This window comes from Muscardinus avellanarius (assembly GCF_963383645.1).
Source record: "Muscardinus avellanarius genome assembly, chromosome: 2".
NCBI lineage: Eukaryota > Metazoa > Chordata > Mammalia > Rodentia > Gliridae > Muscardinus > Muscardinus avellanarius.
Genome location: NC_137787.1, coordinates 100,082,096 through 100,097,032, shown reverse-complemented (window position 1 = coordinate 100,097,032; position 14,937 = coordinate 100,082,096). Strand labels below are relative to the sequence as shown.

General features: G+C 35.4%; 1 protein-coding gene across 7 annotated transcripts in view; it reads left to right on the top strand.

Moving 5' to 3' along the window:
* CCNT2 (cyclin T2) overlaps nt 1-14,780 on the top strand; it is a gene marked incomplete at both ends in the record, with an annotated part of 44,122 nt that extends 29,342 nt beyond the window's left edge. For 2 of the 7 annotated variants that reach the window (XM_080690028.1, XM_080690026.1), the window contains 5 exons: nt 919-981; nt 3,935-3,980; nt 5,498-5,661; nt 12,643-12,713; nt 13,365-14,780. In XM_080690028.1, the coding sequence (XP_080546154.1) occupies nt 919-981; nt 3,935-3,980; nt 5,498-5,661; nt 12,643-12,713; nt 13,365-14,780 (1,760 nt within the window). Of the gene's footprint in view, nt 1-903; nt 982-3,755; nt 3,817-3,934; nt 3,981-5,497; nt 5,662-12,642; nt 12,714-13,364 lie in introns of those variants that run through there. The other 5 variants (XM_080690027.1, XM_080690025.1, XM_080690030.1 and 2 more) reach the window with 4 other exon arrangements.
* Between the last annotated feature and the right edge of the window lie 157 nt (nt 14,781-14,937).

The following is a 14,937-nucleotide window of genomic DNA, read 5'->3' as shown; positions in this document are numbered from 1 at the left end:
TTTGTCTTTTGCTGTACTGAGGATGGAACCCACAGACATTCTACCTCTAAGCTACATCCCAGCCCTATTTTTAATTCTTTATTTTGAAACAAGGTCTCACTAATGCAGAGGGCCTCGCTAAGTAGCTGAGGCTGTCCATAAACCGCGATTTCCCTTTCTCAGCCTCCCAAGTACTGGGATTACAAGTATGCACCACCATGCCCAACTAGTCCTGTTCAACAAGAGTCTTGCCAAGTTGCTGAGTGCCTCAGTAAGTTGCTGAGGCTGGCTTTGAACCAGAATCATCCTATCTCAGCCTCCCATGTATGAGAATTACAGGCACTTTTCACACTAAGCTGAGACCTCCCTTTTTAATAAAACTCAAAACCCTGCCATACCTAAGAATTTATTGGATGCTGAAAGCTTTTTGAAGTTTTATCTTTGGTTTTAGAAATAATAATTTGAAGAATTATGAGAACTACCAGTCCCTTTTATCTAACACATGGTTTTAAAAAATCTAAAAGGGCTGTATTATTTAAAAGTTCATTTTTATCTTTTGCCAGTTATATTTATGAAAATTATTCTTTTGACATATTCTGAAAAATTTGGAATATAAGAAAGATAATAACAGTTGAATTACTTGTTTGAACTGTAAAACAGCTTAATAATTGTCATTTGCCATTATTTTAATTTGTTTTTTTAGCTTGGAATAAAATTATCCTTCATATTTAACTTTGTTTTCCATATTGAGAAATTGTTTTTGAGAAGGTCTTGCTTCTCATTTTTGGAGGTATGATGAGCATATCAGTTATAAGAAACTTTAATTTTATTTTTGGATTCCTTTTCATAATGAATGTATTTGTGATTATGATGACTGGCATATCTCAGGCAAGTATTGTAGTGGTAAGAGGTTGGGAAAAAAAGTGCTTATCATTTCAGGTTTTGAGATCACCATTGAACACCCACACACAGATGTGGTGAAATGTACCCAGTTAGTAAGAGGTAAGTAATCTTTGAAATTTTTAAATAAGTATTAATGCTTTCTATCATCTGTACTTGGCTTGGCTGCTGTTTTGTTCTTCTAGCCTTTTAGTGTTTCATCTACTTTTTGATTCTGCCTAGCTTAAGTTTCCATTAAACTTAGATGAGAATCTCAGTCTGCTAAGGAGCTGGAGGACTTCCATATATTAAGATTCCTCCTCTCATTGGGCTATGCCCATCTCGTGTTAGTTATATTTAAGATGTAAGGCCATTAGTACTAGGTACAGAAAATAAATGTCTGGTTTAGGTCAAACATTCATTGGCTTCTTGAAAAGTGGTAACCGTTTAAGAATTTTGAAATGAACCTCATATCTTTCAAATAAAAATTGCCTTTGTTAATGCATTTATCATTTTTAAAATTGTTTGCCCATATTTATTTAAATAAAATTTATTTTATTCATTTATCAAAGTTTTTGAGCATTATTAAAGTGGTTTCTTTTGTGTATAGTGGAGAAATCATTATAACACATGATACATATAATTTGTGATATGCCTGTTATACCCTTTATAAACAGAAATATAAAGTTTTTGTATCATTTGCTTTACTGTGTGTAAAGCATGTTGTATAACATTTACCTCCTCTCCTAATAGATCCTGTATGTCTGTTGTAGACCTAGAAATACTCTTTATACAGTTGCATGTTGTTCTGCTGCTTTCTTGTTTCCATTCAGAGTATTATGTACTTGTAGTAACCTTGTGAGGACCCTTAGTGTGCCTTTTTCTCGTACTTCTTTTTAAAATTTTTCATTTTAAAAAGTTTTATTATTTTACCTCCCAAGTCTATTTTTAGGTTTATTCTAAACAAAATGGGTAAGATTTTTGAAAGTCTTGTTTTGTTTTTAGTGTTTACCTAAATATTCTCACATTTTATTCATTCTAAATTGGTATCATTTTATATCTAGACAGCATTTTATGTTAATGGCTGCTTTAAAAAAATCTTGCGGTTTGATAACCACAGTGTCCTTGCTAGATAAGACTTGTAAAAATCTCATATATTTTGTCCTAATAGCACACATTATCACTAGATTGCTTTGTAAAAAAGAAAATAGTTAATCTTAGTATCTATTCTTCAGGATTATATTAATATATTTTAGAGTACATTCTCATTCTATATATTATAGTATGGTACAGAATTGATAGTTGTAGGTGTTGAATTATGCAAAAAAAAAAAAGCTTAGAGCAATTTTGTTTTCCTAAAAACTTGAAAAGGTATTCCAGGCTTTGTAAGACCAATAGAGAACCATATAATATGATCGTAATTGAGAACCTAATGAAGAAAGATATTTGTTGAAAGAATAAATATATTATGTATATTAAATTAGTAGGAAATAAAACTGCATTTTAAATCATTTACATATACTACAAATTTGATGTATTATCTAAAACATTTAAATCTGATTTTGTAATTGTTAATGTTTAAAATGTGACATCTTTAATAAAATTGAGTACAAACCATATGTTTAACTTGGTTTTGTCTGGCTAACCTATACTTTATCTCGCTCTGTTTACAAAATGTTCTTTCCTGTTTGGTGTATTTTTTTTTTTTTTATTTTTTGCCTTTGCTCTCTTAAAACTTTCAGCTAACAAAGAACATTTCCCTTCATTATTTTTCTGTTGCATAATAACTTTTTACGGGTTACTGAATATAAACACCTTCCTAGGTGAAAACTGCTATGGCAATTTAAAATTACTTTCTCTTTTTCTATATGTTTTGGTTTGGGAGGGCAAATAAATTTGGTTTCTATGAAATCCTTTTTACCCCCCTCTGGAGGTGAGACAGTTGATATTATGCTACTTTGCTACAGAATTGGCTATTGTCATTATCCTTAGGGACCTTTCACTTCTGTGATTTCTCCTTCCCTCCCCACCAGGAAAGAATGCCATACTTAATTCACACTGCCTCCAAGACATCTGATGCTTTGACACTCTTCCTTAGCACAGCTCAGCTCTGCCAAACCCAAATCCCTTTTGTAAAACTTTTATGTTGATGATCCACATGGGGCAGAAGGGATTACAGGTGCCATGAATAAAAAATAGAAGGGGGGAAGGAATTTGAGGTCCACTAGAGAAGGTTAGAGTTGAGGTGAACTGATCCTGGGTGAGCAGTGATTATAAATGTGTTTAATGGGGGGAGGGGAAGCTGTAGCAAGGGCTTTCTTGTTATGAAGACTACCAGGCAGAAGAAGGGAAGAGTAAACTCTTTTCAGTGTCTTAAGAAGCTAGTTAAAATTGCTTTTCTGTTGGGGACCAGTGTTGAAGCATCCTGATTCCCTCTACAGTATTCATATCCTTTCTAAGTGTTACCTTTAGAGTTGGATTCTATAATTTTTTAAAAATACAGTGGAGCTTCCTATATCTACACCCTTATGATATGTTTAGGTTGTTTATTCTGTTGATGCTTAATAGCATGATTTTAAAAAACTGAGCAGTTTGAGCTCTGTGTTTGGGGGGATGGGGGTTTGTTTTGTTTTGTTTTGATGGACATATTTTAAGCCAACTTAAATATGACTGATTAAGTCTGGCAGGCAACTCTTTGTATTTTGTATTAGACTTCAAAAATCTTTTCTTCTTCTTCTTCTTCTTTTTTTTTTTAAATCCAGGAGAATGCTTTATTTCAACTTTTAGCTGACTAGATGCTTAACTTAGTAACAAGTTTAGCCCTTGTAACTGGCTAGCTAAAAGCAAATCGGCTTGTTTCTCAGATCTTTGGGGGATAGCAAGAAACATTTGAGTGAATGTTGTTGAAGATTTTCAGTAGTATAGAAAATGATGGCGCTCTTGTGATATTTGTAAGTAGTAAGTAAACTTTACTTTTTGTGTACAAATCTTTGAAGTTTTGTTGTGTTGAGAACTTTTCAACAGTAGCATGTTAAAGCTGATAGTATTGTCTTTTTTCTTCTTCTTTTTCTTACAGCAAGCAAGGATTTGGCACAGACATCCTATTTCATGGCTACCAACAGGTTGTTATCCTGACCCTCTTTGTTGCACTGTTGTAGCACACTATAGCTTCCTTTAATGCAGGGCCCCCTCAATGTGTCTCTTACCCTTGTTGCAACAGGAGACTGGACCATCTACTGTGGTGGTACCTTCCTGTTTGCTTTGCGGTGTATTGTACAAGGGACTTTGGGCACAGAGGGGTTAAATGCACAATGTGAAGTGTAGTGGTGCTTTCTGATGACATATTCTCGATTTGTGAGTGCATAAGTCTAAAATTGGTAGCCTGAATAGCAGCTAAAGATTACAAAGAGCTAAACTTAACGTAGAAATTCGAGCAACTTGGTAAGTATAAAGCTATTTTTAGTTTACAATTATAGTTAAATGACATTTTTTTTAATTTTACATTGATCCAATCTTTAAAATATTTGTTAAAGTTTTTAATTAATTAAATTTATATAACTTGGGATTTTTTTTCCAGATGATACTCACAAAGTAATAAATCTATCAGTGCCTGGGTTTGGATAGCTTTTACTTTGAAAAACTTACTTTCCTTTCAGTTTATATAAAGTAAAAAAAAAAAAGATGATGTTTGTGGCTGATCAGTAAATGTTTCATCAGTGCTAAAACTGAACTGGAAGGAGAGTTTTAAACAGCCCATAATATCTAATTCTGTTCTAGATTGATATTAAAATTTCAAATTTGTTTTTTAAGTGGGCCTTTGGGAAGAAGAGAACCAAACCAACTTTGTGTGATCCTTAATTTAAAATTTTGACTGGCAAATGCCAGTGTGTTTTCTGAGATACACATTGTTGGGATTCAAACCTAGGATGTCTGAGGGAAGAAAAAAGACTTAATTTTAGTTTGAAAGGCTAGCCTTTGACATGTTATGTTGCCCAAATTTGGTATATAGTAGAAAAAGAAAAGTGATGTTTTTGTAGTATTTAACATCATTGAGCCTTGAAATTGTGTGGCCAAAGGTAAGTTTTCTTTGGGGCTTTGCTGAAAAGAACAGAGATTTACATAAATATATGTGAAATTTTCTTTAAATTATATAAATAATATCTATTAAGCTGTATCAAATGGTATAATCCTTGACTATAATGTGACATTGAAATTACTATTTATAGTTTTTTTGTCTTTACATTTTGCTATGAAATTACCAAAGAAACAAAAATGCCATAAAAACTTTAAAGTATTATAATTGGGTCTAATGATTATTACAAATATACTGTCTTGCTCAACTTTGAAAAATTAATTTGAATTTAGATATAAAAAGCAAATTTTAAAAATATTAATATATTTGTACTAGTAAAATTAATATACCATGAGAAGTAAGAATGTGGGGAATGTTTCATAATCTGTAAGCTTTTTTGTGTTATAATTTCTATTCTTATTAGTTTTTAATTTGATAAAATGAAACTCTAGACTTACAGAAGAAAACCTCTGTTATTTTTGCTTTACTCTTACTGGTAAATGTTTTTCTTTGTTTTACATATTTGAATTTCTGTGGCTTTCCATTTTCAAACCTGCTGTGCAACAGTCTACATCTTACGACCTTCTGTCTTCAGTACAAACCAACAGTGATAGCATGTGTATGCATTCATTTGGCTTGCAAATGGTCCAATTGGGAGATTCCTGTGTCAACTGATGGAAAGCATTGGTGGGAATATGTGGATCCTACAGTTACTCTGGAATTACTAGATGGTAAGTAGACAAAAGATTTAACTTTTTATTATGGAAAAATTCTATCTACTCCTGTAAGGTTTTGAAAATAGTAAATTATGTATACCCCATTGCCCACCTGAACATTTATAAATTTCTGGCCAATCCAATACATATACCCTACTATAATTCTGATGCTAATCCCAGATAATTGATTTATTAATTTTTGTATTTTGAAAGATAACTCTTTAAAAACAATTTCAGTTAAGAAATTTTTATGGGAGGATTACTGGAAATTGAACTCAGGGGCATACCACCTCTAAGCTGCAGCTCCAACCCTTTTCATTTTTTATTTTGAAAGAGAATCTCACTAAGTTACTGAGGTTGGTCTTAAACCTCCAATCCTCTTGTCTCACCCTCCTAAGTACTAGTATTACAGGCATGTGCCTCCACAGCTTCATTTGGTAATAGAATTTAAAGGTATAATTACACGATTAAATGAACAGAATGAAAATAAATTCATTAGCTTGTTGAAAATACATTGAATGTATGTTAACCACTAGTGAAATATATAAAAAAAACTTTCAGAACATTTCAAAAAATGATTTTAAATGCTATCGGTTGGTAGGACAAGAATATCTATATGAAGTATGCTTTCAAATGTGTAACCAGGAGCTCAGGATGTAGATCAGTGGTAGTGTGTGTACAACGCTTGGTTCAGTTCCCAGTAACACACACACACATACCAAAAAAGGTGTTGGGTATGACCTTATTGTATAAGATGTTAAGCAGTAAACTGGAAGGAGTATTCGGGGTAGCATTCCTTACTCTGTTGCATCATTCTTGTCTCACATTATTAAACATGACAAGATAAGGGAAATTAAGGTTACAAGTGTTACCAGAGCTTGAATCTGGGGTCCAACAAATTGGGTCCCAGCCACTCACTCCAAAAGCCAAATGGGTAGAAAAATGATGATGAAGGCCAGGCATGGTGACACATGCTTGTAATCCCAGAACTTGAGAGGCTGAGAGAAGAGAATCACATGGGTTCGAAGCCAGCAGCTACTTAATGAGGTTTTTGGCACCTTAGTGAGACCATGTTTCCAAATAAAAATAGGTCTGGGAGTATAGGCCAGAGGTAGAAGGCCCCTGAGGATGGACGGACAGAAGGAAGGAAGGAAGGGGGGGGGGGAGGAAGGAGTGTGGCCATATTGGAGAAGCAAAGCGAGAGCAAGTGTCTCAGCCCTTTCTTTCCTTGTTAAGTACGTTCTGTAAGTTATGAACCCAGAATTGGAAGCCTCCTGATAAAGGAATTTTGCTAATAGAGAAGGGAAACTGATCAGAGATGGGAGATTGTTGAGATTAGGAAGAAATTTCTTTTAACCAGGTAGTGTAAGTTCTAGAAAGGAAATAGATAACATTTCATATTACCTAATAAAACTGAATTCTGGTGTATCAGATTTCGGCTTATTCTATTTTGAGGTTTTTCTCAGTTCTTGTTGTAAGATTGAGGCTAATGGGAGAATAGGATTCACATTTCTTACTATTGAGGACATCTTTAACACAAAGTGAAAAGACCAGAGTAGGTGTTTTAGAGTTTTTGGTTTATAATGTCTCTGTTGTAACTACACAATCCTACCATAGAAGCTGGAAAACAGCCATGAGCAATTTGCAAATGAATGACTGGGGCTGTGTTTTAAGATTGCAAGTTCTTAGGGAGAAAGAGACCCTTGGTAAATGGAGACCCAGATCTACAAGCATAATCAGTCATGCTTCTCCTCTTAGTTAAATGAACAAACCCCCAGCATATGATTGTACCACATCAAGTGTCACCAGATTTAAAGACTTTCATAATGCATCCACAACTGATGATTACACTGCTTGACCAAGGAGAAACATTCTGGACCCCAAGCATCAAATGACTGACATAGGATTTGATTTTCAAAGAAGCATCCTTGGAAACCAACACATTGCTTCCCAGAAAGATCACACATATAATCAAAGAGCTCAGTCCTGCCTGTATGACTTCTTTCCTTCTCCATTTCCCTCCCCTCCTCTCTTTCCTCAAAAGGCCAAGGGCACACCTACCTTTGGACTATGTATACATTTGCTGTTCTTTAATCAGTTAAAATTTTTTAATCTTGGTTTATGCTTTGCTTCTGATAATAATGCATCCTGGGATTCTTTTCATTGGTGATATATTCCAGTAAATCTTTGTACAAAAATAGGTGCCAGGCTATATCTGGCTGGCTGGCCTCCTATTATAAAATTTAGCTTCTTTTTTAGATCCCTTTATTTACTTTTTCTTATTGGAAAATTTCTTCTGGCGTATTTATCTTACACCTTAACACCACTCACTGATTATGCTGTTTTCCTTAAATTGTCAGAGATATTTTAGTTTACCCAGAAGAAAGAAAATCTTCATTGAATTGAAATGGCAGTTTTCAAAAAACAGTATGTGTGTGTTGGGGGGGCGAAGTACCCATTTTCATCTGTTTCATACTTAAAAATCAGGTTATCTATGTTACCGTCTTCCATTAGCAGTCAGTAGGATAAGTAGGCATAATTTTTATAAAAGTGTATATACAGTTTGGAAATGAAGCTCACAAAGGTAAGCTGTTTTTTGTCCTACTTTTAGGACATCGGTAAATTACTACTTTTTCTAAACAACTGGAGTAATTTAAATTTACCTCCACTTCCATTCTTTAAAAGCTAAAGTTCATTTTTGATTTAGAGAGTAATTTTTTTTTATTTTTTTTACTTGTCTTATTCAGCTTTATATTTTTTAAACAAATTTTTAATTGAACATAAATGGTATACATTTAAACTATATTTGGTGCCCTCTCCCCCCCACCCCCTTTTTTTCCTTCCCCCCTCCCACCAATGGTTGTCCAGGTTAACCATGTCATATTCATAATTTTACACATATTCAGATGTAGACCCTCATTAATCAAGATCAGCCTTCCTCCTCTCCTATCTTTCCATTCAAACTTTGCTGATATTTCCCCTCCATTATCTGGAGTCCCAATGGTATCCTCTGTGTTTCCTAGTCTGGGCATATTAGAGGAAACATATGTACCTTCTCCTTCTGTGCTTGGCTGATCTCACTTAACAATGTTTAGAGAGAGTAGTAGAGATTTTGGATAGTTAATGCATTCTTTTTTGTGTGTATGCCCTTGGGGATGGAATCCAGGGGCATACTGCCTCTAAGATACACCTCCAGCCCTTGAAACAAGGTCTCACTAAGTTGCTAAGGCTGGCCACAGATCTGCATTCTTCTTGGCCTCCCAAATACTAAGATTGCAGGTGTGCAACACCACGCCCAACCGCATTAAGACCTTTAGCATACTCTGAGGCACCTTTTTTCATTTGATCACCAAAAAAAGTCACTTAAAATTACTAAAATAAGCCAGGCATAGTGACACACGCATGTAACCCCAGCATTCGGGAGGCGGAGACAGGAGGATCGCAGCTCACGGACAGCGTCGGCTACTTAGGCCCTTTGCAACTCAGACCCTGTTTCAAAAATAAAAGGACTAAAAAAAAGTAGGGCTGGGGGTGTAGCTCGGGGTACAATGCCCCTGGGTTCCATCCCTGGTATTGCAAAAAACCCCAAAATTACTAAAATAATTAATTCAGTGCTATTTCAGGAACAGGATTGGCTTAGATTTAGCCTAACTTGCATGTGTGTATGTGTGTGAGAGAAAGAGACACACCTATAATCCCAGTACTTGAGCTGAAACAGATAGATTAGACTCAAAGACAACCTTAGCAACATAGCAATGTCCTATTTCAAAATGAAAAGGACTGGCGATGTACCTGAGAAGTATCCCCACCACTACCTTTTGATGACCAGTAAAACACCCCTCTTCCAAAAAATAAGCCTTTACATGCATGGGTTGGTTTGCATCAAACCCAGGGCCTCGTGTATGTAAGCAGGTGCTCTACCAAAGAACTACATTCCCAGCCCTTAAATATATTTTTGTATTATAGATTTTTCTCTACTGTAGTTTTTGTGCCTATAGGTAGTTGTTTACATTAACAAATTATTTGACATTTTTTTGTTCCTGTTATAAAATTTAATATAGCAGGATACTTAGAAATAAAGCTTACATTATTGTGTTTGTTATGTACCAAGTTTTGAACTAGGAATTTTGCATACATTTATATACAGTTTTTTTGGCTTGGAGGATTTTAACTCAGATCTACACCTGTGGCTCTTTATTTTGAAACAGGGTTTAGCAAAGTTGCTGAGGTTAGTCTCAAATTTGTGATACTTTGGTTTCAGTTTACTGAGTACTTGTTTTACAGATGTGTACTACCATGCCCAGCTCTTTGTGTATATCTAATGTTTGACAACCAAGTTATTAAAGAAATTTCGTCAAAACAATTTTTTATTAATGGTGGACCCAAAAGTATCTTGTATTTGCTAGTGTCCAGCAAAAAGTGATCTTTTTTTTAAGTGAGGAAGTAATGAACCAAGTACTGGATTTTTTATTTTATCCAAACTTGATAAAAAGCTTATGAGAATAATGGGGAACAGTCATGAAATTGTCAAGACAGTTACATCTTGAAAGATAAATTGTTTGTGAGGTAATTATTAGTATAATTTTTTTCACAGACTGGTTTTGGTAATCACCACACTAGTAAACATATAGTGGAGCCTGGCATGGTTAGCACACACAGGTAATCCCAGTAGTTGGCAAGCTGAAACAGGAAAATTTCGAGTTCAGGAACATCCTCAGCAGTGTAGTGAGACTCTCAGAAACATAGTGAGACTGCTTCAAAAACAAAAAGTTAAAATAAGGGCAGAAGATAATGAAGGTAAAATGCAAATGCCCCTGGGTTAAGTTTCAGAACATACGTGTGTGTGTGTGTGTGTGTGTGTGTGTGTGTGTGTGTGTGTACACACGTATACATGATCGGTGCTTTTATGAGACATTGACTATTTGTATTTAAAAATGAAGTTAATCTATAGTCTATACTGACAGATTCCCTCCCAGTATTGGAGTGACTTGGCATTATTAACATAATGAATATTCTAACTATTAATGATGCTATTTTAAGGTAGAGAATGATAATTTATTGTAAGCACACCACTTTAGAAAAGCGGGTCGCTGGGCGTGGTGGCGCACGCTTGTAATCCCCGCGCTTGGGAGGCAGAGACAGGAGGATCGCGCAGGTTCGAAGCCAGCCGCGCACGCTGGTTTAGGAGACCCTGTTTCCAAAAATGAAAATGTAAAAAATAGGTCTGGGAGTGTAGCCCGGAGGTAGAAGGGCTTCCAGGAACCCCAGTACCACAAAAAAAAAAAAAAAAAAAAAAAAGGCGGGTCATCCCATTTAACCTAAATTTAAGAAAACTGGCAAAATTATAACCAGGATAATTTGATAAATTTATTAATAGTATTAATTGCTAGAACATATGAATGTAGGTGGAGGGGTTCCCTTTTTTTCATTTTTTAAAGCATTTTACCTTAAATTGGAAAATAATGTGTAGAGTTTCTGTATATCCAGCTTCAACATCTTATACTATAATATATGATGATCAAAAGAAAAAATTGGAGCTGGACTGGCACATGCTTGTAATCCCAGGCAGGACTTGGGACAGGAGGGTCACAGGTTCACATCCAACCTCAGCTACTTAGTGAGGCCCTCTGCAACTTAGTGAGACCCTGTTTCAAAATACAGAATAAGAAAAAAGATTTTCCATCCAACAACTAAGATTGGCTATCTTTGGAGATTCATTATTTATGTTAGTCTTTTACCTATTTCTAAATTGTATTGTTTGCTTTTATTGTTGCTAATTTTTAGGATTTCTAGTTGGAATATTAATATACCTTCAGATATAGCATTTGGAAATATTTTATCCCATTCTATCAGTAACTTTTAACTCTGTTTACATTGTCTTTGGATATACAATATTTTTTTTTATTTTCTAGGGAGTTTGTTTACCCTTCTGTTGCCTGTGCCATTGAAATCATATCCAAGAAAACACTGCCAATTTCAATGTCATGAGGTTTTATGACCCAGATTTTCTTCTAAAAGTTTATGGTCTTAAGATTTATATTTAGGTTTTTTATCTATTTTGAGTTAATATTTGTATATGGTGTTAGGTAAGGGTCCAATTTTATTCTTCATGTAATTATTATTTTTCAACAATATTTAGTTAAAAGATTATTATTTCTTCCACCAAATGTTCGTGGAAACCTTGTCAAAAATCACTTGACAATATATGGAAGAATTTATCTCTAGGCTTTTCTTTAACTCAATGGTTTATATATCTGCCTTTATAACAGTACTACACTGTTTCAATTATTGTAGCTTTATAACATTTGAAATCAGAAAATATACATCTTCTAGCTTTGTTCTTTTTCAAGATCGTTTTGTGTATCTAGAGTCCATATTCCATATTAGGATAGATTTTCTCTGAAAAATAAATAAATAAATAAATAAATAAATAAATAAATAAATAAATAAATAAATAAATAAATAAATGTGTGATAGTTTCACCTAAAAAAAAAAATTCTCTGGTAAGAAAGCAAAAAGAAATATTGAAATCTTCTTTAAGTCATCAAAAGCTTGGTATCAGACAAATGAAACTTATGTGAGATTATCATTTATCATTGTTAATTTTAGATAAATTGCTATAATACTAGATGTCAAACACTAAGCCAAGCATGGGAAGGAGGGATGGGGAGGGAACGGGGTGGGGATCGGGTAGGGGCTAACTGGGCGATGTGTGCATGTATGTCTACAAAAGTTTTTTATACCATTATGATGTATGAATACAGTGCACCAATTTAAAAAAAATACAGATTAAAAAATAGGGCTGAGGGTGTAGCTTGGAGGTAGAATGCCCCTGAGTTCAATTCCCAGTACCAGGGGGTGGGATGGGAGGGTTACACATACACAGTTTTCCTGAAGGAGATATTTTTACTTGATGGGGGATGGTATTTTAATATTGCCCACTTAAATTTAAATCCTAAGGCACCTTCTAAGCTTTTATTTAAATTTTATTTTTAGAGCTAACACATGAGTTTCTACAAATATTGGAGAAAACGCCTAGTAGGTTGAAGAAGATTCGAAACTGGAGGGTAAGAGAATTGGCAGAATTTAACAGAAAATCAATTTGTCATTTATCTAACAATTATATAGCTAGTAAACTTGAAATTGTATAGTTAAATAATCTTTTCAGTATCCCTAGTTAATTACGGTGTGCCATAAGTGTTCACAGTTTATTCAACTGCTTTGTTCAGCAGACTTTTCTAAGTATGTTGTGCATTTTATTTTTAATTATCTTTGTTTTACAAATGGAGAAGATAAATTACTGTCTCAAATGCTGGGCTAGTATGTAATTTTTTATCTAATTCTAAAGCCAGTATTTTCAACTTGTAAACTAGTATTTTCAACTTTTTTATATACTTGTATTGATACAAGGTTGTGCATTGTAATGAGGTTCAAAATGATAGAAACCTACATGCACATATCACTTGGTATATTTCCTTCCTTGTATCATCCCCACACACACACACTGCCCCTTCCTCCTTCCCTTACATGTTAGTGAGATTGGTAGCTTATAGCCTTCTGTTATGCCTCTAAGTAAGATGTTTATTCACTAGCATCGTAAACCCTTGGGCCCTAGGTTATTGTATTTTCATATATTTAATATAGAATGAAGCAAAGAAATTGTATTAATTCCCTTTGCTGTCACTGCTTTTTTTTTGTTTGTGTGTTTTATTAAATAGGCCAGTCAGGCGGCTAAGAAACCAAAAGTAGATGGACAAGTATCAGAGACACCGCTTCTTGGTTCATCTTTGGTCCAGAATTCCATATTAGTAGATAGTGTCACTGGTGTGCCTACAAACCCAAGTTTTCAGAAACCATCTACATCAGCATTCCCTGCACCTGTACCTCTAAATTCAGGAAATATATCTGTTCAGGACAGCCATACATCTGGTAATCTGTCAATGCTAGCAACAGGAATGCCCAGTACCTCATACGGCTTGTCATCACACCAAGAATGGCCTCAGCATCAAGAATCATCAAGGACAGATCCATCATATTCACAGAAACAGGAGACATCTTTGTCTGGCAGCCAGTACAGCATGAGCTTTCAGCAGGGACCTTCTATGTCACTGCATTCAGGATTACATCACAGACCTGACAAGATTTCTGATCATTCTTCTGGTAAACAAGAATATACTCATAAATCAGGGAGCAGTAAACACCATGGGCCAATTTCTGCTACTCCTGGAGTAATTCCTCAGAAAATGTCTTTAGATAAATATAGAGAAAAACGCAAACTAGAAACTCTTGATCTTGATGTAAGGGATCATTATATACCTGCCCAGGTAGAACAGCAGCACAAACATGTGCAGTCACAGGTGGCCAGCAGCAGTTCTGTAACTTCTCCCATTAAAATGAAAATTCCCATCACAAATACTGAAAAACCTGAAAAGTACATGGCAGAGAAAAAGGAAAAGAGTGGCTCACTGAAACTACGCATTCCAATACCACCCGCTGATAAAGGTACCAGTAAAGAGGAACTGAAGATGAAGATAAAGGTTTCATCGTCTGAGAGACACAGCTCTTCTGACGAGGGCAGCGGAAAGAGCAAACACTCAAGCCCACATATCAGCAGAGACCATAAGGAGAAGCACAAGGAGCACCCCGCCAGTCGCCACCATGCCAGCAGCCACAAGCATCCCCACCTGCATGGGGGTGGCGGGAAGCACGGCGCTGACGGGGTGCCACCTACTGTTCTGAGGAGTCCTGTTGGCCTGAGCAGTGATGGCATCTCCTCTAGTTCCAGTTCTTCAAGGAAGAAGCTGCATATCAATGATGCCTCTCACAACCATCACTCCAAAATGAGCAAAAGTTCGAAAAGTTCAGGTAGTTCATCTAGTTCTTCCTCCTCTGTTAAGCAGTATATATCCTCTCACAACTCTGTTTTTAACCATCCCTTACCCCCTCCTCCCCCTGTCACATACCAGGTGGGCTACGGACATCTCAGCACCCTCGTGAAACTGGACAAGAAAGCAGTGGAGACCAACGGTCCTGATGCCAATCACGAGTACAGTACAAACAGCCAGCATATGGACTACAAAGACACATTCGACATGCTGGACTCGCTGTTAAGTGCCCAAGGAATGAACATGTAATCATTTGTTTAGGTCAATTTTTCTTTTACTTTTTTAATTTAAAAATTGTTAGAATGGAAAACTTCCTCCTGATCTAGCAGTGGTAACACCTGCTGTTGCTGCCACTGCGTCAATATTTGTAAGTGCTGCTTTATTCTTCATTCTGAAAAGAAGAGAT